General features: G+C 35.3%; 2 protein-coding genes across 5 annotated transcripts; both read right to left on the reverse strand.

Annotated features, from left to right (window-relative positions):
* Positions 1–3,379: 3,379 nt before the first annotated feature.
* Positions 3,380–17,531, reverse strand: LOC125854816 (protein SEMI-ROLLED LEAF 2). 4 transcript variants are annotated; one of them, XM_049534402.1, is made up of 20 exons: positions 17,360–17,531; positions 16,545–16,880; positions 15,102–15,176; positions 14,288–14,403; positions 14,028–14,142; positions 13,766–13,894; positions 12,596–12,643; positions 11,148–11,215; positions 10,750–10,946; positions 10,211–10,503; positions 9,869–10,018; positions 9,373–9,768; positions 8,159–8,308; positions 6,965–7,040; positions 6,166–6,293; positions 5,756–5,956; positions 5,546–5,668; positions 5,342–5,458; positions 4,551–4,778; positions 3,380–4,000 (listed from the first exon to the last, which is right to left on the reverse strand). In XM_049534402.1, the coding sequence occupies exons 2-20, from the start codon at positions 16,689–16,691 to the stop codon at positions 3,836–3,838; spliced, it is 2,922 nt and encodes a 973-aa protein (XP_049390359.1). In that variant the 5' UTR covers positions 16,692–16,880; positions 17,360–17,531; the 3' UTR covers positions 3,380–3,835. The 4 variants fall into 4 exon arrangements, with proteins under 4 accessions (XP_049390359.1, XP_049390358.1, XP_049390357.1 ...); XM_049534401.1 differs by having other exon boundaries at positions 4,563–4,778; positions 11,031–11,215; XM_049534400.1 differs by having other exon boundaries at positions 11,031–11,215.
* A 2,281-nt stretch (positions 17,532–19,812) lies between these two features.
* LOC125856782 (zinc finger AN1 and C2H2 domain-containing stress-associated protein 13-like) lies at positions 19,813–23,277 on the reverse strand. The gene is made up of 2 exons (XM_049536404.1): positions 22,978–23,277; positions 19,813–20,766 (listed from the first exon to the last, which is right to left on the reverse strand). The coding sequence occupies exons 1-2, from the start codon at positions 23,074–23,076 to the stop codon at positions 20,032–20,034; spliced, it is 834 nt and encodes a 277-aa protein (XP_049392361.1). The 5' UTR covers positions 23,077–23,277; the 3' UTR covers positions 19,813–20,031.
* Between the last annotated feature and the right edge of the window lie 484 nt (positions 23,278–23,761).

A 23,761-nucleotide genomic window follows, 5' to 3' on the forward strand; every position in this document is an offset into this window, starting at 1 on the left:
AGAAGATTAGAAGTCATTAATGATGAACTAAGAAGGAAGAAGAAGAAATTTTGGTCAATTTTAGTAATTTTGAAAATTTGACTAAAATTTTGGTAATGAATATAGTTGAATGATCATTTCTTATAATTTGCCCTTTGAAAATAGTGGAACAAGTTTGTTTTTTTTTTCATTCGTGTGATTCAGAATTTAAAGTAAGTGAATGAATCTTTCAATAGGTAAAAGTTTTTGAAATTTTGTTTAATTTTTTTTATCATACAAATTGTTTGAGTTTGATGTAGTGGATTACACTTACTTATTGATATCTATAATGCACCAAGTCCTTATTAATTCAAACTCACATAGCCTCGGACTCACTAAAGGTGAAGTTAATGATTCACATGTAACTCTACACACCTCATGCTACTTAGGTAAGTGAGACTTTTGACTTCGAGACTTTTGCTATTTAAGGTGCAATAGGCTTGTAGTTCTCTTCCACGGTCATATTTTCACGATTTAGACTATTTTTATTTCGCTCGCTGCTACTACACGAATCACTTATGCTTTCTTTTCCTTTGATTACTAAGATGTTTCAGTTTGCCATGTCGTCTCTATTCTGCCAAAGATCACCCTATTTGGGAATCCTTGGATTGTTAACATGTCATATATTTAGGTTGGTGTAAACATCGCAGTGAATAACTCTTTCTCCACCAACAATTCATATACTACAATATACCTAGTGTAGTGCCACAAGTGAGGTCTAGGTAGGGTAGGATGTGCACAAACCTGATGTAGCACCCTGTATTCTACGTGTATATAACAGCCCGTATTATGCATATGCTTGTTCTATTCTTGTGATACTTGACATAACCTTATAGTATAGGCGAGGGATCGTGCTTCTTATATGATTAGCGTTGGTTTAAACTAGATCGGAAAGTGATGTGATGCCTTGCACGTTTCAGCATGTGTACTGCAAGTTAACTCCAATAAGAGTATTTAAACTCGAGACCATAAGGTGGTAATTGAGCTTAAAGTTGAAAGTTAAGTGCTAAGTTAAAGCAAAAGGGATTAATGTTTAGAAAATGGAATAAAATAAGTGAGCTGCTTGCTTGACTTAACTAAGCTAATATGTGCATCACCTACTTTAACTTATTGACCAATCCAAAGGACCAAGTAGATGCATCACCTACTTGAACTATATGGATCTAGTTAAAAAGGTCAAGGTTTATGGATCAGATTTGGGCCTATGCTAATGGACTCACTTGAGGCCCAAATTAAGTTAAAAAAAAAAGGAAAATGAAATTAAAGCCCAGCAACCAAATCTATCAAGGCCCAATATATTTAAGCCCAAGTGAAAACAAGTAGGTGCATCACTTAGTTTGACCTTTTGAGTTGCTTGATGTACATAAGCAGATGCATCACCTACTTGACCAATTAGTGGCTGAAAATGGACCAAAAAAAGAAAGGTTCTAGAGGATATTCTTAAAGGTGAAGAAAGCTCAATATAAGATATATTGAATGCTATTCTCACTCATTTTTAACATACAATATTGAGAATTAACTCCAGCTCTCTCTCTTTTCTCTTAAGGATTACAACAGCCGTAAAGTTCCTTCTAGTGTTCTTGAAGAAACCCTCATATATGCAAACCAAGGTAAGAGAAACACTTATGGATTTAGCTTAATTCTCTCATGGAAGACTAGAAAACATGTTATTCATGCTCAATTATAAGTAGAAGGTAGAAGTTCCCACAAGCTACTGCTCACTTTCCTTTTTCTCTTCTTCTTTGGTTTAAGTGTGAAGGAAAGTTGAAGTTCTAGAAGAATTCAAGTTATAAGGAGAAGTTGCAGAAATTGAGGTAAGGTGACTGCTCCATTTTCTTCCTCCTTATGTATGAGTTTGAGTGAGGATTATGAGTGTGTTGTCATAAAGAACTCAATGGGGTGGTGAGTTCAATAATTGGCTGTATGATAAAGAATATTTGAGGCTGTTTTATGTATATTGTTGTTGGTGCAGCTTGGGTAATCATGGAAAGGGATATATAATGTATGTATTGGGCAGAGAAGGAGGGTGTGGTGATACACATTATTTTAAAGGTTGTATGGGTTCATTATCCGTCAATGTTAGCTACTGCTTTACGGGGCTCACGGTGTGATAGCTGCTAATTTTAGTTTATCATGACTTATATTGTAGATTAAAACCTAAAAGGGGAGGCTGAATCGTGATAGTTCTATTGGTCAAGGGATAAGGTATGTAAGGCTATTCGATATGTGCTTCAATTTGAGATGTCAAAATGCTTACGGAGTCATATAAGCTCCTAATTATTACACGTTCATGTCAGATTTGCTTCCCATGTCATTGTTATTATCGTAAGTCCATATTCATATGTCTTCTACTACTGGTCCATAGTTTCAAATCTCAACAATGATTATGACCACCAAAACAACAATCTCAAAAGAGTTATGATCATCAAAAGAACAATCTCAAAAGAGTTATGAACATCAAAACAACAATCTCAAGGATTAAAGAATCTAAGTGAAGCAATCTGTATAATTATGGGTGGCAGCCCAGGGGCAAATGCCTAGCATGGGTCGATCCCAATTGGTATAGAAGGGTGGCAGCTTAGGGGCGAAAGCCTAGCATGGACCGATCCCAATTTGTGGAATTATGAGGACAACATCCCAGGAATTATGGGTCATCCTCTTCTACCGCAAATCAGTTGGTCATTTGTATATGTCTTATGAATATTATAATGCAAAGAAAAGTAAAAAAAAAGAATGTAACATACACGATTCCACAAGTATAAAGCAAATGTGGTCTCTAATCCTTATCTATTGGTATTTGGTTTCACTTGGGCTCTCATTTTACATATGGTTGTATTATGCCTTACATATTCAGTACATTCTTTCGTACTGACGTCCCTTATTGGGGACGCTGCATTTCATGTTGCAGGTACAGGTACTCAACTAGTAGATCTCCCCAATAGAAGCACATGATACTCAGCGATTGTTGGTGAGCTCCAGGTTGATTCGGGGCTTTGCCGAATCTTTACTATGCGTATTTCATAGTGGTACAATCATGGATTCCAATAGAGGCTTTGTAGACATTGTAAAGTTATCATCTGAATTCATAGTTTCACTTGTCACATGTATCGGTTCAGCTAGTCAACATGTGTTGTATATGAAGCTTCTCATTATTAAATATATCTGCATAGTAGTAGTTTACTCTCTCATCATAGGTGACTTGTAAAGCATGTGTTCATATGGTACTTGTCCGCCTCACCTAGGGTTGGGGTGTGACACCTTACCCCTGCCTTTGTAGGTAGGGAGGCTATTTCTGATAGACCTCAACTCAAAAGAGAAGCTTTCGAAGCATGAAAAAAATATCACAACATATATTTAATTTGGAAAATAAGAACAGCAAAAGAATGCTTTTTTTTTCCATTTCAAATAGCAGTGTCTGCATACACCAGAAGAAAAGAATAGCTCCATCTAAAATCACTAAAAAGAGAATAATAAAAGCAACATTTTGATATTATACAACAGTAAATGACATTGGCTAAGATAGCAAAACCTAACATCTTAACCAATATGCCTCCTCCTATCTGGTTCCAGTACAACAATATTTCACCTCATAATAGGTAGAAAAAAAAAAGAATAAAAGAATGAACAACTTTTATGTGTATATATGATGAGTTACAAACTATGTGTTATCTACAACTCTGGCGCCGACTTTCTTTCCATGCAGGCGTGTTGCATGAAGATCTTCCGGTTCTGCAACCGATAAGGCTTTGGCAACCCTGACATCAGGAGGGAAGTAATCTCGCAAACATTTCTGTTTGGAACGATTCCTATGCTATCTCTACCATCTGGCAGCTTTCAAAAAATTGTCATATGGACTTGATGCCGGTAGCCTGAAGGACTCCGGATTACTTTGATATTCTGCTCCACAATGTGAAGGAACAATTTCGTGTGTTGGTTTATCAGAAACATCGACTACTTTCTGATCTTCGAGTTGATTCTCAACCTGCCCCCATAAAGTTAAGTGAATGGTAAGATTAAGATCGTGTCTCTAAATCATGCAAAGCAGGAAATTTCTGGTGCTACATCTACTGTAAGTTCGTTTTACATAAATAATAGGCATAATACATAAGCAAATACTCATCACTTGACAAGTAAGGACTTCAACTTTGAGAGTGTACATTTAGACACCTCAACTTGGTCTGAACTAACAACTAAACACTCCAACTCATCCCCACTATGTCTCGTGGACACCTGATGCTGACATGACACACAAATTTTAGAGGTGTCTAGATCATTTTGAAAGTTGGTGTGTTTAAATGACACAGTGGAGATGAGTTGAGGTTTCTAGATGTCCATACTCAAAGTTGGAGTGTTTAGTTGCCAGTTGAGGCCAAGATAAAGTGTCTATCTATGTATTATGCCTAGATAATATCTATCTATGTTACCTTAGTCAGAAATATACAGATAAGCAGCAAATGAATTAGAAAATGGAGGAGAAAGGAGAAACAAGAAATGTTGAGTATATAGAAACCAAAAAAGACTACTTTCGAGACCTGATTGTCAACCTGGTTATCAGAAGCACTTTCTTCGCCTTGATCACTGGAACTCTCTGATATTTTGATCAGTGCATTATCTTGTCTATGTTGGCTATTCATCAAATTGTACATCTTTTGTTGTTTTCCCGTTAAAAGTGCCTCACAATGATGAGCCATTTCTTTGTATGAAAATTCAGGTTCCGTGCTCACAGAGATTCTCCCTACTTGATGTGCTGTCTCCAAAACCTTCATTTGGCGTAGACAAAGTTAATTTCAGACAACAAGTACCAATGATCAGATCAAATAAAATAACTAACAACTTCATTTTTCACATATCTGATCTTGAATAAAATGTAAGTCGCATACTTTTTGTTATCTCATGGTATTTAAACTAAAACATCGACCAAAGGACTAAGTGGTACTCCATTAATATTTGTGACGACCAGATGAACTAAAAGAGCCATCACATGAGGTTGTTTTTTCTCATAAGAACAAAATGGAGGCATGAAAACATGCAAGTCCACTAGAGGAGAGAACACAGAGTTGCCACATGCACACGAAGAAAAGAAATCCATTTCGCAAGTACAACTAGATGTAAAGCTCTTTTTTTGTCAAAGATCACAGTGCTGAAACAATAGGTTAGACAAATTATAATTATTATTGTACAATATGGGTTTAAGATGAGGTTAAATGGAGTGACATGGTCAGTGAGGATTAATAGAGCTGACAGCAACTTGCTTGGAATTGAGGCGTGGTTGTTTTTGCATAAATAATAGGTTAAACAAATATTATATTCAAAAGTCACTTACAGATTCTAAAAGTTGATTGACACTCAACAGATTGGGAATTTCCATGGCTGATTGTTCATTCTGTTTGGAACTACTATAAAATAAATCTGGACCATCATCGTCAAATATTGAGGTCAGCTGCACAACACGAGAAAGAATGATCAAACAGAGAAAGTGAGGATAGAAGAGTATATTGACATAAAATTACATCCTCTAGAAACTTACATCAACTGAATTAGACTGCTGAGCTCTCTGTTGAGCATCGGTGAAAAACTGAGTCCCCAGGGAATCTGAATCATCTGGTGAAAATTTCTTAAGCAATTCCTCCCTTAAAGCTGATACTTCAAGCTACATACCGGAATAAATCATATTAGAGATCAATGCTTAACCAGGGAATCACTATATGGTAGCAAAATTTAGCAAAGAAACATTTACGTCTGATAGATTAGATAAGCTCTTTAGGATTAAAGAAATCATGGATTGCGTGGACTGTTCCTCTGTGATATTTATTTGCGAGAGACATTTCTGAGCAGAACTATCATCCTCATTGGATCCATATGTAACTTTTCCATTACCAGAACTTGATTCAGCAGCTTGTAGTTTGCTATCTTCTACCAAATGTAAAAATGGATCAACCTGATAAAAACAATGACTCCCATGTGTTATGATCTGAGCAGAAATTAATATGATAATACTGAAACAGAACAAGTAATTACATCAAAAGTAGTTTTTCATCAGTTCAGCTGCTAGTAGAAACCAGGCTGACATGCAATAGAAAGAACAATGACTGACCACCAGAGGGGGTCAGCAAAACCGTATAAAGTTTGGCAGCATTGGTTACTAACCGTTTTATCTGAAAGTGCAGCCTTGACACGGGGAACTAGAGAAGGTATATTATATGCCTTTGATGAGAAAATAATCATAGATGTCGCCAACACAAACAGAGATCTTTTACGTGATGGTGGTAGGGACCCTGAAAAATAGAAGTATAATGAACTGTGATCCACAAATCCTCAAATTGTAAAAAAACATTGGAGAAGGAATCATACAGGAAAACAGATAAGCTGAACTATTTTACCAATAAGGATCATAGTGTCGGGGAATCTCATATAAATTATTGCCTCTTAAAGGTATACTACAGCATCGACAAGTATTTTCCATAAAGGTAGAAGCGGATGAAGCTTTGTGCAGCAAGCATTTAAGCATTGCTATTAAACACCAACAACAGGAAGTCTTTAATAGTATGAACTAAACGCTTTCCTATTTTCAGGTGCTTGGTTCTCTCATCTTGTTAATAATAATATCCTTGATGAAAATGTTATAAACCTAAGCGAAAGAGAGAACTTAGTGATGAAAATAGCAGAGTGGGATTACTCAGCTAGGATTCCCGAATGAGACATGCTCGGTCAACATAGCAACGGAAGTCCAAGAACCTTCACAATCAGTTAAAAATGGATAATCTTAACTTGAAAAGATACTAGGGACATGAGAAATGTGCCATGTAATACTGATCTCTTGTTCCTAACACTCCGATGAAGCAATTACTTACCACCCCCTCCCAGTATAAAGGAGGAATGAATTAAAGGGGAAGAAAAATCTTAAGCAGGTGCACACCCCAGAGGAATAACTGATATGGAGTCTTACCTCCTTCAATGAGTGCAACATTTCTCAACGAAAATGCAAGCTGAAAACTTTGCACTAGAGCTTCACGGTACGAGTTCTGCACAAGTATATGGAGCAAACTTAAATTAAGAGACTATAGGAAAGGATATACAGACACATACCAACATATGTTTATTCAGACTTTAGTTCCTTTACAGATTTAACATAATATAGCAGATTGCATCATCCAGTGTGATAAACGACCAAGATATCCTACATCATTTAACTGCTTAAATGCCAAACAAATAATACCACAAATAAAATTCTCAATGATTTAGTGATTTGGCATTTTAGTTTCTCATTCCCATATTCTTACTATAATTTGTTACTCGCAAGTAGTCAAATTGTCTCCTTGATGTCCATTGACTTGGAAGGTCTTAGTTCACGCTAAAGTTCTTATTTTCAAAATAATAGCAGCACAAAAGACATTAAGAACATTAACTTAAGCAATAAATTGTGATTGGCATTTAGAGTTTACAATTAATCCTCACACCACAGGATCCAAAGCTTATAATTTATCCTTATCATGTAAGAGGACTTTTCACACTAAATTTACATGGAGAATGCCGTCAAATACATAGAAGACAACGAATAGAATCTTGCAAGTGAACGATATGTAAAAACATCATCACTGATGCTACCATTCAAATGAACAGATAAAACACAAAGGACTAAGAAAAGGAGTTCAATTTTTTTTTTAAAACGTTATTGTTTCCCTTGGTAAACAATGTAAATGCTATAGGAAACCTATTAGCGTTTAACTAATACTACTCAGATACTGTATTATAACGATATCGATTAAATCCTACTAGACAAAAATTTCAACCATCTTTCAACCAACAGAAAGCCCAAAAATTCCCTTGTTAGGAGAGATTAAAAACCTTAGTACATAAGCAAAGACAAAAGGAAAACAGACATGTTAGGAGTTCCAAGGGAACATATTACCTAGATATAGTTAAAAAATAAGAAAAAGTAACTACAAAGAGAGGAATCACTAAAAACACTTGTTTCTAGTTGATCTTTCGAACTACACAAATATGGTATGGATATCCTTGTTCGATATTTTTTTTGGACAACAATAGAAACACTAATATTTCATTTAGTATCATGAGCAAAGAACATGCCCGCAAACAAATACTCAAAACAAATATAACAGTCACAGAACCAACCAATTACCTTTGCTCTAGAAAATAGCAAGACCAAGCTAAATGTGTGAGCAATGGCTTCATAATTCTCAGGCATATTTGCAGGGGAAATGGATTGTACCCATATTGAGGAGAGAAGGAGTACGATTTGGTGGCTGCTGAGTCTTAGAGAAATAGGACCCTGAAGATCAAGAGGAAAATAATTTCACTACTTGGTGAAGTCGAATAAAACAGACTCAAAGTGAAAGACACATTCTATACAACAGTCGAGAAATCAACAATGTTATTTCATAATGAATTGCTGAAGTCAAATGCCAACATATCCAGCGTATGAGTGTTGTGGATGCACAGTTATAAAAAGAGTAGAAACATTTTCATGTAATCTGAATGAATGTTTGAACTCTAATGCACAATATATCCACTATATGAGTGTTGTCAATATATGGATATTAAGATGAATGCACAATTAGAAAATGTTGCAAATGATTACTTCTGACAGAAGGTACAAGTAGCACAGATGGAGGATAAAACAATAATAAGTTTCCTAAGATGATTTGGCCATGGCATACATAGACCTCCAATACAAAGTTAATTGGTACAACACTGTGATGATAGAAGGTGTTAAAATGAGATGAGGTAAAAACAAAAACCATATACATAGAAATTGTCCCAAAAGGCCTACAATTTCTCAAATTTCATGTAGGTTTAGCAAAGAACGTAATACGATAGAAGAAAAAGATTCAGATAGAAGATACCAACTAATTAGGATAAAGGCTTTGTCAAGTTGGTACAGGTACATTAGATCCAATGTTTTCCCAAGAGTTTGTATATTTGCATGTTAGTGTAGGATAAGTGTGATTTAGATGATTTCTAGCTTTAGAGAAACCCTAGTTTGTCTAAAAAGACAAATTACTGAGTATTGGAATAAGCTGGTCCCAATTTGGTTGGGATTGAGGCATTGTTGTTGTTGTTTGTCCCTATTATTCTGAGCAAGCTTCAAACCATTTTCAGCAGAGGATGTTCAAGTGTATGCAGCAAAACAAACTGTTCAAGCGGCAAAACATTTTATAGCCAAGTAATTTACTTGCCAAGGATGTGAAGAGAGGGTCAATCAAAAGCTTGAGTAGTAAAAGGAGAAGCAGACATGAAGTCCCATGATGTGAGGCCAGTAGAATGGATCATACCAAGGAATCTAGGAGTAACAGCCGTATCTACTAAGATGGTGAAGATGGTTACAGAACCTACCATTTCGTTACTTGGCTTGTTCATAGACTCTTCAATAGGTGCAGGAGAGCCTTTCATGCTATATACCCCGCTATATGTTGACTTTATTCTGTTGAGCATCCCACTATTGTTATCTTTCTGTTCCATTCCAAGAGTAACCTTCTCCATTGAAGGGGACCTCTGGTCTCTCAGCTTTCCAAAAAGTGCAGCTGAAGAAGAAAAGACGGAAACAGTTCTAGAGAGTGCTCTTGAAAAATCTGCTGCCTTCCTTAGGTGGGTTTCCTCAGATACCTTCTGAGGAGAAACAGAAGATGGAACAAGGACAACAGAAAAGATTCGATGAGCTCCAACTCGCGTTTCATGATCAGGGTGGACCATAGCAGGGAGTAACTGATGAAACAAAGCCTCTGGGAATGCCTAAATATAAAGATAAATCAGATTCGTAACTCAATATGCCTCAGAAAAAAGCTAGGAAAGCAAAGAACAGTCTGATAAATTCAAATGTCAATCAGCTTACTTTGTTTTGGTATGACAAGTTTGGCATAGAAGCTATGATTTGAGAAGCACGGTAAACAGCAGCAATAGTAGTTCTTGCTATCACTTGGATACTTGTGATGTTCTCTAACATTACTGCCATCACATCAAGAATAGGGCCTGCATCTCCAACCTAATAGTCAAGAAAATGAAGAATCATGACTTCCGAACACACATCAATAACAAGAAGTTTGATTAATATGTAGTTAGTCCCATCAAAAAGAGACTTTAAATTCCTGTTTAATTTGTAACTAAGCAGCTTCCAACCAATTTACCGAGAATGCAACTTATTTGATATTCAAATCCAATGACAGATTAACTGCACCTTATTTGACAACTCCACAAGGCACTCGTCCACTGATTCCTGGAAAAGCCGGTTCCACTTTATTAACTCGGCTCCCAGCTTTGCGTCATCATGAGTATAATGTATACTTTTCCGTAAGTGCCTCATGATATCAGTTATTGCACTGACTAGGGCAATGGAATGATGAATCTTCGTTGTTTGAGCAAGTGAAGTCACCACCTGAACAATGTCAAGCTGCATTTCAGGTTGTTTAAGAACATTTTTGTGATCTAGGTGCTTGACTAATGTTGACAGCAGAAGGTGCGCATTCTCTCCTGCATAATTTAATCGGGGAAGGAGGAACAAAAAAGTGAGAGGAAAAGCCATTATGAATTTTCACCACAAGGAAAACATAACTACTATACAAGGAAAAGTAGGAAATTTTTGAAGAACCACATATTATGAACTATTTGCAAAAAGTAAATGAGAGTGCCAAAGAATAAAAAGAAAATAAACTCTACCAGTAACTTCTCTCTCTATTTTCCCCTTTCGATAGGTAAAGTTAAAAAGTAACTTCATACCTGAAGCATCCATCGTGTACTGCATATCTTTTAAAATAGGTACAGCAATTCCATTTTCAGTAGGCCATAAATTGTCGTCGTCAAAGTAGCGGAATAAAGATTCCAAAACTCGCCTTGTGGTTGTAGCCTCCTTACCTAGCTTGGCCATGTTATGCAGGCAAGCCCTAGACCAAAATGCTGGGTTTTCGGCATCCTCCCTGTCAAGGAAAATTAAGAAGCACTTTAGACACTACACATGAAAAAAGCAAGAGGCCACCTAACATTTAGTATAAAATATTAACTTTGAAATATTTAGTTCCCCTTTCTCATTCACAATGATTCTCCACGAGGGAACCTTCGCGATGACTTCTGGGGAAGGAGAAACGTGGCCCTCAACTTTGCGCACTTCTTCCACCCACCTGTTCTGGTTTGAGTCTTGAGTTTCCTTTCTCGGCCTTGGATAATTTTCCAAGACTACTGAAACAATCTAATAGATAGGATAAATACATTAGTAGAAGCAATTGAGACGTCTGGAAAAGTAAGATGGGAACAGTTTAAGCTACTACAATAAAGTTGTGACAACACACAACTGGAAATACGAAAGATCTATTTCAAGGTAATATCCCAAAAGCTACAATAATTCTGACATGGAAACAGTTCATCACAACTGGAGATCAAATGATTGCTATGCAGATTTATTGCACCAGTATAATCTTTTTTTGTACTACAGACTATTAGTTCTGTTTATAAGTAGAAGAAGCTTGTAGGATTTCACTGGGTATGTTGTTGTTGTTGTATAAGTAGAAGAAGTGGCATGGTGAAGTCCACGTGATCAGTCATATGAAACAATAAAAGCTACAAGTTCCATCCACCTATTGTAGCCAGAAACAGGTCATTGTCAGGAGACAATTCTGGAATGAACAGTAAAAGGCACAAATTGTACGACATATTCAGTAAGAAAATTCATATGCTCTGCTGTGTAAGACTAATGAATGTTGTATACTCTGCAGTTTGAGGCAGCAGTAGTACTCCAATATCTGTTACCGTAATCAAGATGTTCAGATTCAAGTTTATACTTAACCTTCCTACAACAAATATATACCAACGGTAATCAGTTGATGCAATGGCAAAGCCAATCTGGGCCTGGTTTCACCTATAAGTTGATTTAGTGATCCGAGTGCTATTGAGTGCTATCTGTTTTTAGCTAATTTTGTTTGTTCAATGATTACAGAGCATCAAAGGCAAAAAACAGGTAGTGATGAAAAGTAATTAGTTTTATCCTAAAGAGATAGCTTGAACACCCTTCGGGGTGGCCCGGTGGTTTGGGCTTGGGACTTCCATGTTGGAGGTTTCAAGTTCGAAACCCCTTGCCAGCGAAAGCAAGGGGTTTGCCTTCTGGGTCGAGCTCGTCGCACCGGGCTTGCCTAGTGCGGGTTACCTCTCCTATGTGGTTTGCGAGCTATTGCATAGGAGCGGGGGTTTTACCCTATGCCCAAAGGGTAGCGGCTGCGGTTTCCCTTGTCATAAAAAAAAAAAAAAAAAAGAGATAGCTTGAACATATAATCGACAGCATCATGTTAAAACTGGAATGAACCAGAAAAATCAACATCAAGAAGAGAAAGAAACTTCTTGTAAAGCCAACTTAACATGCTCTCTAGCGCAAACTTTTACTCAGTTTCACTTATTTGGTGTCCAGAAATCGTGCACATGCAAATAAAATCTTATCAAGCTTTTGACTTTTCACATGGCCCTCAATGAACACAAGAGTGGAGATACTTCACACTTCTATAAAGGGAGAACTGAAAATACTGATCTAGCATTATTTAGATCTGACAATAAGAACACAAGGTGGAAAGAATCTGCTTACATTGTCAAATTCCGCTGAAACATGGGAATATTCGCCCATGAACCAAACCTGTGACATGTGTCAAAGTTCTTGTAAGAATAACAATTTAACAAAGTACTCCAGATCAACATTTGGATGCAGGTTAGAGATGGTCATGGTTTTATATCATTAATCATAGAAGTCACTGGTATCAGGACTTTGAGGAGAATAGAAAACTAAACTCATACGCACTTGCCAATGCCTATGTACTGAGGCAGGGATTGAGATATAATTTTAGATAATACGGCCCACTTCAAATGCTGATTTCAAATCTGACTAGATAACTCTTTTATCAGTGATGAATGAGATTGGCATGGCGAACTGCATGCTACATTTACCTTCCATGAAATTATATGTATTATGCCACATGCTTTATGAAACAACCAGTCACACTTTCTTCTAGGAAAAACTAAGCCAAACACAACTAGTTAATAAACTAAGAAAAGAGTATCTTGTTGGAAAATGACCTTGACCCTAACTCAACCAAAGAGCTAGCTCAAGTGATGAGGATTGTCCAAACTATTTAAGGAGGGTAAAAACCATACACCTAACGGATGTGGGATACTGAGCATTGTATTTAATTGTTTAAGAGTCCCATGCTATAATTAGCTTTGTTCACTTCATCAATATTGCTCAAACAAGACTCTGCAGCCTATCCATGGTAATAACTGTTTTCCTTTTACAACGATGTCTTCGGCAGAAAATGCTAAGAAATAATTTTAAAAAAGAAGAAAAAGTCCCTTGGGAGTCTTAGAATACTGTCTATCCTTATTGTAGCTTCAAGGGTGTTCTGACAGTCAAAATTCTAATACATCAGGCTTAAGCGCCTACAGCAGGAGAAATTTTTGTGTTATATGAAAATTAGAAATGTTGTAGTAGCTGGCGTATAAATATATATGAAGACAACAGAAGTCATTTTTCCTAAATGTCTTGGTCTACATCATTAGTCATCCAATCATGCAAAAAATGGAATGCTGCCATCCTAAATTGTATAACATTTAGACTTATTTTGACTTAATTCCTTTTAGAAATGAAGAAAAGCACACTTTTATATCATTTGTGTTTGATGGAAAACAACCACGTTAACAGTTTGTATCACAAACACATAGTAAACAGACTAAATAGTTGGAAAAATCTACACAAATTCTGTACCATTGCAGAAAGTGCTTTCAGGCCAACTGTGCGGAGATTTATAGCACTTTCCTCCTCTCCTATTTGTTGTGCCAGTTGACACAGCTTTGGAATAAAACCATCTAAATGAAACATGTAAGTACCGTCTTTCTGCATAAATCAATAAAGTCAAGAAAGTATAAGATAATTCAAATTTGTCAGATATAACTGATGCATAAACATGAACAATAAATAACACCCTATAGATCCAGTCTAAAGTTGAGGAGAACTCCAAAGCACCAACCTGATTATTTACAAAATCAAATAGTGATTCACATCCGACAATTAGCATGTCATTCTCACGCGACTGATCTAGAAGAGTTTGTAAGACGCTGAGCAAACTATTTGCAAAAAGTGGCCTGACAGATAAATGTACGAAACCATATTACCATACATAATATAATGTGAAAATTAGAAATGCATCTCTTTGTGGCCATCACGAACCAAAAAATGAAAGAAGCCGAAAAAGACCAATTCATACTTCGCTAAGCAACAAAAACTTACATGTGCTCCTTGCATGAAACAACCAACTTTTTGTATATACACATAACAACCTTTGCTGACCGAAAATTCTCATTTCTCAATTCCTTATAACACTTCTCTTCAAGTGACTTTGTTATCTGTTCAGCAGATCCAAGAAAGGTTAATGATAAAAATGTAATAGAAAATTTGGACTTTAGGCATGAAGCAAAAAGAAGATTTCTGCTACATAGGGAACTATGACGACATGATGCAAACATTCATTTAACTAAAGCTATTTCCAAATTTAAGCATATGCTTTGGCAGCTGAATAACCAAATGAAGTTCTTTTCAGCATTCTGGCTGAATCTGGAATGTGACTTAGTTCCTTCCCAGTATCATGCTATCTCAGCCAATCAATTTAACCAGGAATTGCAGGCAGCGGACTCCCTCTAACTGACTCTCCTCAGTTAAAACGTGACCTAATACATTAAAGAAGTGCATCTAAGATAACTATTTGATGGTTGTACAGTCGAAGTCATGGATTCAAATGGGTTCCAAATGTATGCTCATTTCAAATGCAATATCCATGACATCACACGGTTCTAATCAAATAAGAGGTTTTTACTAGAGTTCTACTTGTAATTTCGGAAAACCTGGATACATTTGTGAGCTAGTTTCCTGGTTACTATCACCAGTTTACCAAAAATGGAATCTCATTACCAGACAAAGAAACTGTAAGTAAATAAAGTTATCCTGAAGATTAGCAAAAATATAATAGTTTACAAACTTTCAGGAGGCTTTTCATGGATTGTTTCAAGGGCTCATAATTTTCATGTAACACTGGGAATGAATATACCTTGGGAATTCGAAAAGGATTTTTTGCAGCATATTCACAAAGTTTTCCAATTTTCCTATCATTTGGTTCTTCTTCCTGCACAGGGAATGCACAAATGTCAAATACATGTAGATGTAGCATAGAAAGACAGCAAATTTATCATTTGTCAAATGGCCAAATACTACTCTTTCTGGATATTACCTCATATAAATGCACTGCTGAATGTTGCTTAAAATCATTTTGAACTTAAAAAGGTAATGCCAACCATGTAAATCAAAGGTAAAATTAGCTCATCAATTTCAGACACAATAATTCTTCAAATCTTATGCTTCAGGTTATTGACAGGCTATGCTTCTGTATTATAGTAGCTAGATATAATAATTTCAGGAACGTGTGTTTACGTGTTTATATGATTAAACTTGAGCTGAATCTAATCTATCAATGTGCAGAGATAATTGATGCTTCACATTCAATTTATATACAAATTTCTTATACCATACAGAAGTTCAAATATATTGCCCAACTTCCATCAAATTCAAATATCATGAGGCTTCCCTGAGAATCAAACAAGACCAAATATTGATGTGGCCACTCTAGAAAAATTTAGGATATTTACTTTCATCTTGGAATACTAAATTTCCGGGAGACACATTTACTATCACATTTTGACTTGAGATGCATGGTAGAAATTGAACAAGTTTTGAAGGAAAGAGAAGAAGAAAATGACAGCATTCATAGAGTCGGGAGATCTGGTGGGGCTGGGGTTACTCAAAGGCAAGGGTAAAGTAGTTATTGGAGAGCAAATGGCTGGTCTTTGTAACAAGAGAACAGGTCCCTTTCCAAAAAGCAAACCTTTCTAACCAATAAGGAAAAGGGAACTTATCTGCTGTCGACACAAAAGCTAGTGCTTGATTGACCAAAAGAAGATAGAAAACTTTTTGGAAAATCCAAGACAAACACGAACTATGGATTTGGACACTACAGGTGATACTTCTTTTGTTTCTTTGGGAAATACATATATCAAATACATGAATAATAATATTTGCCTATTTTGCACCAGTGCTCCCCATGCACAATGTAAGGGTGGTGAAATTAATCCTCTGCTATCTGAAACTGAACTTTTACAGACTCATAAGCAGAGGTCAGGTTGTTAGAGATTGAATAGCAGGAAGATGGCACAAACAAGTAGTTGATTAATATTGGTGGTTCGCTCCTTTAGCAGGTGAAATATCCATATAAAGTAAAAACAATCAATGCCACTTACCTACTGCCATCTAAATCTAATACAAGCAAAAAGATGATGACTTCAAGAATCCCTATTAAGTTAAAAGTTCAAATGATTCATTAATACAGAGAGAAACTTATGACTAGACTCCACAAACTGATTTGGGAGATTTAACACATAAAAAGGAACCAAACAGAACATGGAAGGTGCTTATATTCACCATACAATCCTTGACTAACCTGGGACCGAGGGAAAATGTCTGAGATCAACTTCTTATACCTCTTAACAGGCTGCCTTGATCTTGTCCTCATCGCAGGGCAGAAGAAACAAAGGCTTCCACATGCTGGCAATACTTGCCTTGACATCACACCGGAGACTCCGTTCATTTTTTACTAACACGAAATTTGTTTTTTTGCCCAATTGAGTTAGCTCACAAGGTAAAAATGCTTTCTTTCCCTCCCTTTAACCTCTAATAACTCAAGAATCACTAAACCCTCAAAAAAATCAGAAAGGGAAAGAAAAGCACTCAGGAGCTTATGGGTACTCCTCCTCCTTTAGTCCTGTTTTGTTGCAGCCTACAAATTAAAGAAATTCAAAACCACTTTACATCAAAAATCTCATTAAACCATCACATATCAAAATCTACCTACAAATGAGCAACAACAACAACAACATACCCAATGAAATCCCCATAAAGTGGGGTCTGGGGAGGGTATAGTATACGCAGACCTTACCCCTACCTCCCGGAGGTAGAGAGGGCTATCTCCAAAAGACCCTCGGCTCAAGACCTATCTACAAATGAGTAATATGATCAAAAGGGTATCCCAATTTTCTATCAACTAATCAAGATCATTAACCAAAATGGGGTTTCAAGAAAACTTGAAAACTAACCAAATTAAGCAACAGGGTATATGGAAATTTGAAAAAGATCATTTTTTTACAAATGAATTGGATGAAAATAACAGATACCCTAATATATATATAGACATTTATGCAAATTCTACAAACTGGCAATGAGTCATATACATATATGTATATAAATATATACATATACCTTTCAGATGAATGCCTGTAAAGTACAGAGCTGATGAACAATCAAAGATTTCCAACAATGCACCGGATCTCCTGCATTTCTTCCCCTTCTTTCAACAACCCTTCTCTAAAAAAAAAATTGACTCTCTCTCTCCTCTAAACACAATTTTTTTTTAAAAAAAAATAATCTTGAAAATTAGAAGAAAAAAAATAATGGATTTGGCCGGACACTAATTACTAATTAAGAAAAAAATAGTTTAACGGTAATATAAAGATTAAAGATATATAGAAATGGAAAGGGGGAATGTTTGACTTACTAACATATAGGGGATTTATTAATGTATGCTTCCAATTTGGATTTTTTGTGAAAGTTAAAAAGGACGAATAGTTTCTGTTTTTCTTTTATTTATTTGTTTATATTTATTAATTTATTATATAGAATTGAGAAAAATAAATTCTTTCTTTTAATAATTTGACAGTGACATTTAAAATATGATTGATGGTTAATGGCCTTATGTTTTATAAATGGATTTAATCCCCCCCCCCCCTCAACAAGGTTTTTTGTTTGTTGTTTTGGGGTCGGACTAATTTGGGTTTATGCCGGAAAGTCAATCTCATTTTGAGGGAAATTACTTCCTTTCAAAGGTGAGGTCCGAAAATGAATTTGTTATCGTATAGTTGACTGATGATTACTAGTAATTTTGACTTCGTGCAAGCGAGTTGCAACCTACAATTCGAACTAAGTATAGGTTTTCGGGGTTAGTTCACCCTCGTGAGATCACAATCATTTTGTCCAAGTCATTGTAGCACGTGTGTCGGCTAGGACATTATGACTTGATGGCATCTTCATCTAGTTTATCACCAGTAGTTTATTAGGGTTCCAAACTCAATAATGACAACTAAATACGAAGGTTGCATTCGTTGTGAGACTTAACTCAATACTTACGACACGAGTTGACGATAATCATGTTTTATTCTCAATATTTTAATATGGAATTTTTTTTATTAAGGATAGAAAGGTACTTACCATTTTTGTTGGTAAAACAAGATGTTTTTCTTGAGTTTACAAAGATATGCGGTATTTATATTGATGGGAGATAGCATAAATTTATTACTAAATTTGCAACTTATACACCTCAATTATGCAAGTTCTCTATTACTCTTGAACTACATTGTTTGCATTTAATACAAATTGATCCAACTTGCAAATTTAGCCACCAAATGTGACCATGAATAACTGTCACATAACTACATTTACTATTACAATGTTGACAGTTTTTTCTTCTTATTTTCTTGACTAATGCCTCTTAACAAAGTCATGATATTTTCTTGACCAATAACTAAAGTATCTTATTTTTTTTAAAAAAAAAAAAAAACAATTATGTTTACAACCATTCATTTATTTCACTTTGATCTAATTACTAAATCTTGTTTAAGCTTTAAAAAAAGGTAATTAAAAAAATAAAATTAAAAAAGAACTACTCATCATGCCCATGTGTTAGTTTATTGGCTCTTTCGCTTTACAACTCTTTTATGACTTAATTAAGCAGGTGTCATAATTATAAAAGAACTCAAGTGAATCATTTGGTAAAATAACAATATATTTTTTTTTTTACTTTTTGCCTTTTGAAGTTGCTAGCTTTTAATTTGATATTTTAAAGTTGTCTCCATGTGATCTATAGATCACAGGTTTAAGTCGTGAAAACAGTCACTAACATTTGCATCAAAGTAGGTTGACTACATCACAGTCTTTAAGATGCGATCCTTCTCAGAATCAATGTTTTGTACACCTCATTTTTATTCTCAAGGTTTTGGTGATTGGAAAAAAAAAATCATAGAAATCTTGGAATATTCTAGCTTTCAAATATGTCCACATAATTCTTAGAGGGAAAATTTTTGAAACAACAATATTTTAGCATTTAATCATAACTTCTATTATTAACTTATGATAGAACTAACACTCATAAGCATATTACTTTATATACTTTTTTTTACTTAAGTATTTATAAAAGCTATGGATTCACGTGAACTCAATAACTTTTGTCCAGATCTTGTATATGTATTAAAAACTCTACTAAATATCTATAAATGTTTGATTGTGAACCAATTATTAATGTGTATATTAACTTGAGATTGTTATAAGACTATAAGCTTAAAATCTTAAATTAAGTACTAACAATAATTATGATAGTAGTTAGGAGCAGATAGATGATAATTGCTCATCATTAATCTAAATTAATAACTTGCCTTGTAAGAAAGAGCTGGATTAGCACAAACACTATTATATATAGGGAATGTTGTCTACAAATGGTAAATCATTAGTGTAACGTACACAAACTTTACTCCTAACTTGAGAAGGTAGAAAAGTTATTTCCGATATACCATCTGCTCTGTATATATGTTAATTTGGATGTGTAGTGAAAGAGAAGATAATGAAAGACAACAGAGAAACCAAGGGAACATCCATCCACTTTGGAGAAAAAAAATCAAGTCATATTGATCTTCAATCAAACTCAAGTCATATGTAAATCTTGTAAGAATGAGTAAGACTTTTTCTCAAAAAGAATTAACAAGAAAAAAAATTATGTACTTTTGCTTCTTTACATATAAAAAATTTCGAAACAGCCTCCCTACCCTCGCAAAGGTAGGAGTAAGATTTGTGTACATTCTACAGGCATGTTGTTGTTTGCTTCTTTACATAGAACTTCCTTTATGTTCCCTTTCAACGTGTTCCACAAGGGCAACAGGATCTCGAAAACCTTTACTACACCTCGGGCAGACATCGATTGTCATGTTCATAACACCATTCTTCTCGTGTACTTTCTGCACGTGGTCGATGAGAGCTCTAACTGTAGAAAATCTTAGATGACATTGTGGGCATGGCTCTACTTGGCTGCTGTTGTTAGTAACACTGTGGTTGGTGGCGCGGCTGCTTTGCCCCGTCTGCTGTGGTTGATTAAATTCACTGTTGAACTTCTCCTTTACGGATGATACAACCTTTAATAGGCTCGTGGTCCACCTTGAGGTTGTCGTGGGCTGAGCTTTCTTCGAATCTTCTTTACTTCCATTCAGAAAGTTCATGAACTGGAAAGTAGCTTCTGGTTTCTTAGGTCCGGGGCAACTGTGATCAGGTCCAAACCGGTGCTTCAAGCAATGATCGACAGTACAATCCCGACATTTAATTGTGTTGGAGAAAGTCAAGAGCTCTTTGCAGCGAGGCACAGGACATTTTTTTTTCTTTGTGGCTTTCTCATAGTTTGATGGATCACACTCGGTGTTCACATGTGATTCCCAAGTTATATTTGGGTCTTCAACAGGATTTAGGCGTACCCCTTTTGCACAGAGCGGGCAAATGACCACTGTAACATTATTCTTGTTAGCCGTTGGACACTGATGTCTAATATAGCTTCGATGATCTAAACAATACACCTGCAAAGAAGTATTGTATGTTAACACATTCAGCGTAAATTAGTCCCAATTATGTTACGAATAAACAAAGTTGAGTCCATCATACAGAATATCATCGACTTGCAGTTCGTTCCTAACAGATTTAAACATATGATACTCAACCGAAAGCCACCACCATAGAGACAGCAAAAGAGATATCTGGGATTAGAACCAGTACAATTCTTATTTCAACTATTAACAATCTATAAAAGAAACTAAGATATTATACCAGATCACTGTAACTCGTAAGAGCAAGGAAGCAAGGACAACTCTACTAAAAGTAGTCAATATTCTTTTTGATAAAAGCACGAAAAAATGTCGTTTAAAGCTTATTACTTCTGAGAGAGTTTCTAAAACATAAGCAGAAGCGAACCAGTATATACTAGTTGGAATATTGAAAATGAAAGAAAATTGTGATTCTGTCAATGCTTCATGGGTCTAGCCTATATAGAACCAATACGGGCTATTCAAGTTTAGAATAACTCCTGATATCTCCATTCTGAAAGCCACATTACAAGTTCTGGAACATTAAGCTTTAAAATTCAGAATAAAGACAGAACAACAGAGGTAAAAGTTTGATCAACCACGTGAAGCACATCAACTACTGGTACTCCGAGATGCACATTACACGAGAATAATCATAGAAATACTAAGACCAATAGTTCAATATTCAAGACTTCATTCTCTCTTGTTGTATCATACAAACAATTGATTGCAAGCTTCTATATACAATAAATGATTTAATCTTTTTCCTTTCCTTTTTCTGTAAATTTTTTTGATCTGATAAAATCCCAACCCCCAAACTCTCCTACCGAGGAGCCGAAAAAATGGTCCTTTCCCACTTTGCTACTTGAATCTCAACCTTATTGTTGGAGGTAGAGGGAGATAACTACTAGACAATACACCTCCCTAATCACTGGATTGTTTATCTTCATCAACTGTTTCCGTCTCTACCTAATGAATTGCTACATAATTCCTCATCAACACAGCGGACAGCTGCTGCACTTCGACTTATATGTAGCTTAGATAGTATGGAAGGAGAAAAAGCATAAAATGCTCAAAATGAAACAAAATGTGTCATATCTTCGCTCCTAGGCTTCAATTCAACTTTGTCATGTTCTGAATTACTCAATCCTTCACATTTTCTTCAATCCAATTTCTCACACACAGCAAATCTTCAGAAAACATCAGGATTATATTTTTTTTCCTCCCACACCTAGCCCTCCACTCCCACGACTACCAGACAACTATACCCAAAAAAGGTTCTTTTTCCTATGGACCAAAAAGATTTAAACTTTGATACAAACCTAGGTAAAAAAACAATCCTGCTTCATACACATACACTTGAAAATGGTCCTTTTCCACTTTGCTAGTTGAATCTCAACCTAATGATTTGAGGAGATGGTTTGAAGTGGAAAGTGTTAACTACTAGACTATACCTCCCTTTCACTACTGTTCAAATTTCAATATCTGATAAAAAAGGGCAGCTTGGGGCACTAAGTTCCAACTACGGGGAAGGGAAGGACTACAACGGTCTGTTGTACGCAGTCTTACCCTGTATTTCTGCAAGAGGCTGAAATTTCAATATCTGATCACCTCATGAAATAGCATAACATGCTCAACATTAAACAAAATGTGTCATAGTTTGGTTCCTAAGCTTCAGCTCAACTTTGTCATGTTCTTGATTACTCAATCCTTCACATTTTCTTGAACCTAATATCTCCAACAAAGCAAAATTCTCAGAATACCCCACCACAACCACAACTACACCATCTTTTTCCAATGGACCAAAAAGATTAAACCTTTGATATAAACCCAGATCAAAAAACTCAAAAACAAAAAGTAACTTTTATCCCTATCACCCCCACATCAACCAAACAACTACACCAACAAAATGTTCTTTTTCCTGTGGACCACAAAAGATTGAAACTTTAATAAAACCCCAGATCAAAAAACTAAAAAAAACAAGAAAGATTTCAACACAACTGACAAAAAGACAGTGAATCCATGTATAAAAGGAAAAAAAAGTTAATTTTTCTCCTGTGGACCAAAAAGATTGAAACTTTATCACACCCCAGATCAAAAAACTCAAAACCAAGAAAGATTTCAACACAAAATTAACAAAAAGACAGTAAATCAATGCACAAAAGAAAAAAAATTGCACAAATGGTAAAGAGGGAAAGAAAGGGGTACCTTGTAACAGCAATCACAGGTAAAAGGCAAGAAATCAATCTGCCTACAATCCTCAACAGAACAATGCTTCCCAAGATTTGAGAATTCTGGTGTACCCATTGAATTGATTACTTTGTAAACAACAACAAGAAAAAAGGGGAAAAAATTGAAATTGATAATTTGGGAATTTAGGTAATGGGGTTTCTTTGAAGATTCTTGAGGAGACAATAGGATAGACAACGCTGGAATTGGAGAAAGATTCAAACGTTGTCTCTCCTAACTTGCCTGGCGAATGATGACTTTTCTACTATTTGTATCTTGTTCTTTTTTTTTACCCTATATTTTTGCGTATTGAAAATAACTAAATACGTCCATATTTATAATGGTAAGAAATCGAATTAAATTAGGATTAGAAAACAAATTTGTATATGAAATAAATAAATCCTAATTAGATATTAATTAATTAAATAACAAATTCTAAACAATTTAGGAATCCTACTCCAACTTTGAATTATTATTCTAATAATTTTGATTTTTTTTTCGTAAATTATAATTGAAGAATGGTGAATATTAGATACAGTTTCAAACACTAGAATGTCCTTATGACGTAATAATTTATGTGGTTTGTAACTGCATTGCAGTTAGATAATTTAGATTTCCATTTAGGAAAAAACGCTTCTTATAGAGAATTTTTTTTATATCTAAAACTTGAACTCGAAACCTCTTGAGTAATGAAGGAGCAATAACACTACATTCTTTGATGATATATAATACTCCATATAACTATGATAGTATCAAATAATTA

The sequence above is a fragment of the Solanum stenotomum genome, chromosome 2, assembly GCF_019186545.1.
Source record: "Solanum stenotomum isolate F172 chromosome 2, ASM1918654v1, whole genome shotgun sequence".
Taxonomy (NCBI): Eukaryota; Viridiplantae; Streptophyta; class Magnoliopsida; order Solanales; family Solanaceae; genus Solanum; species Solanum stenotomum.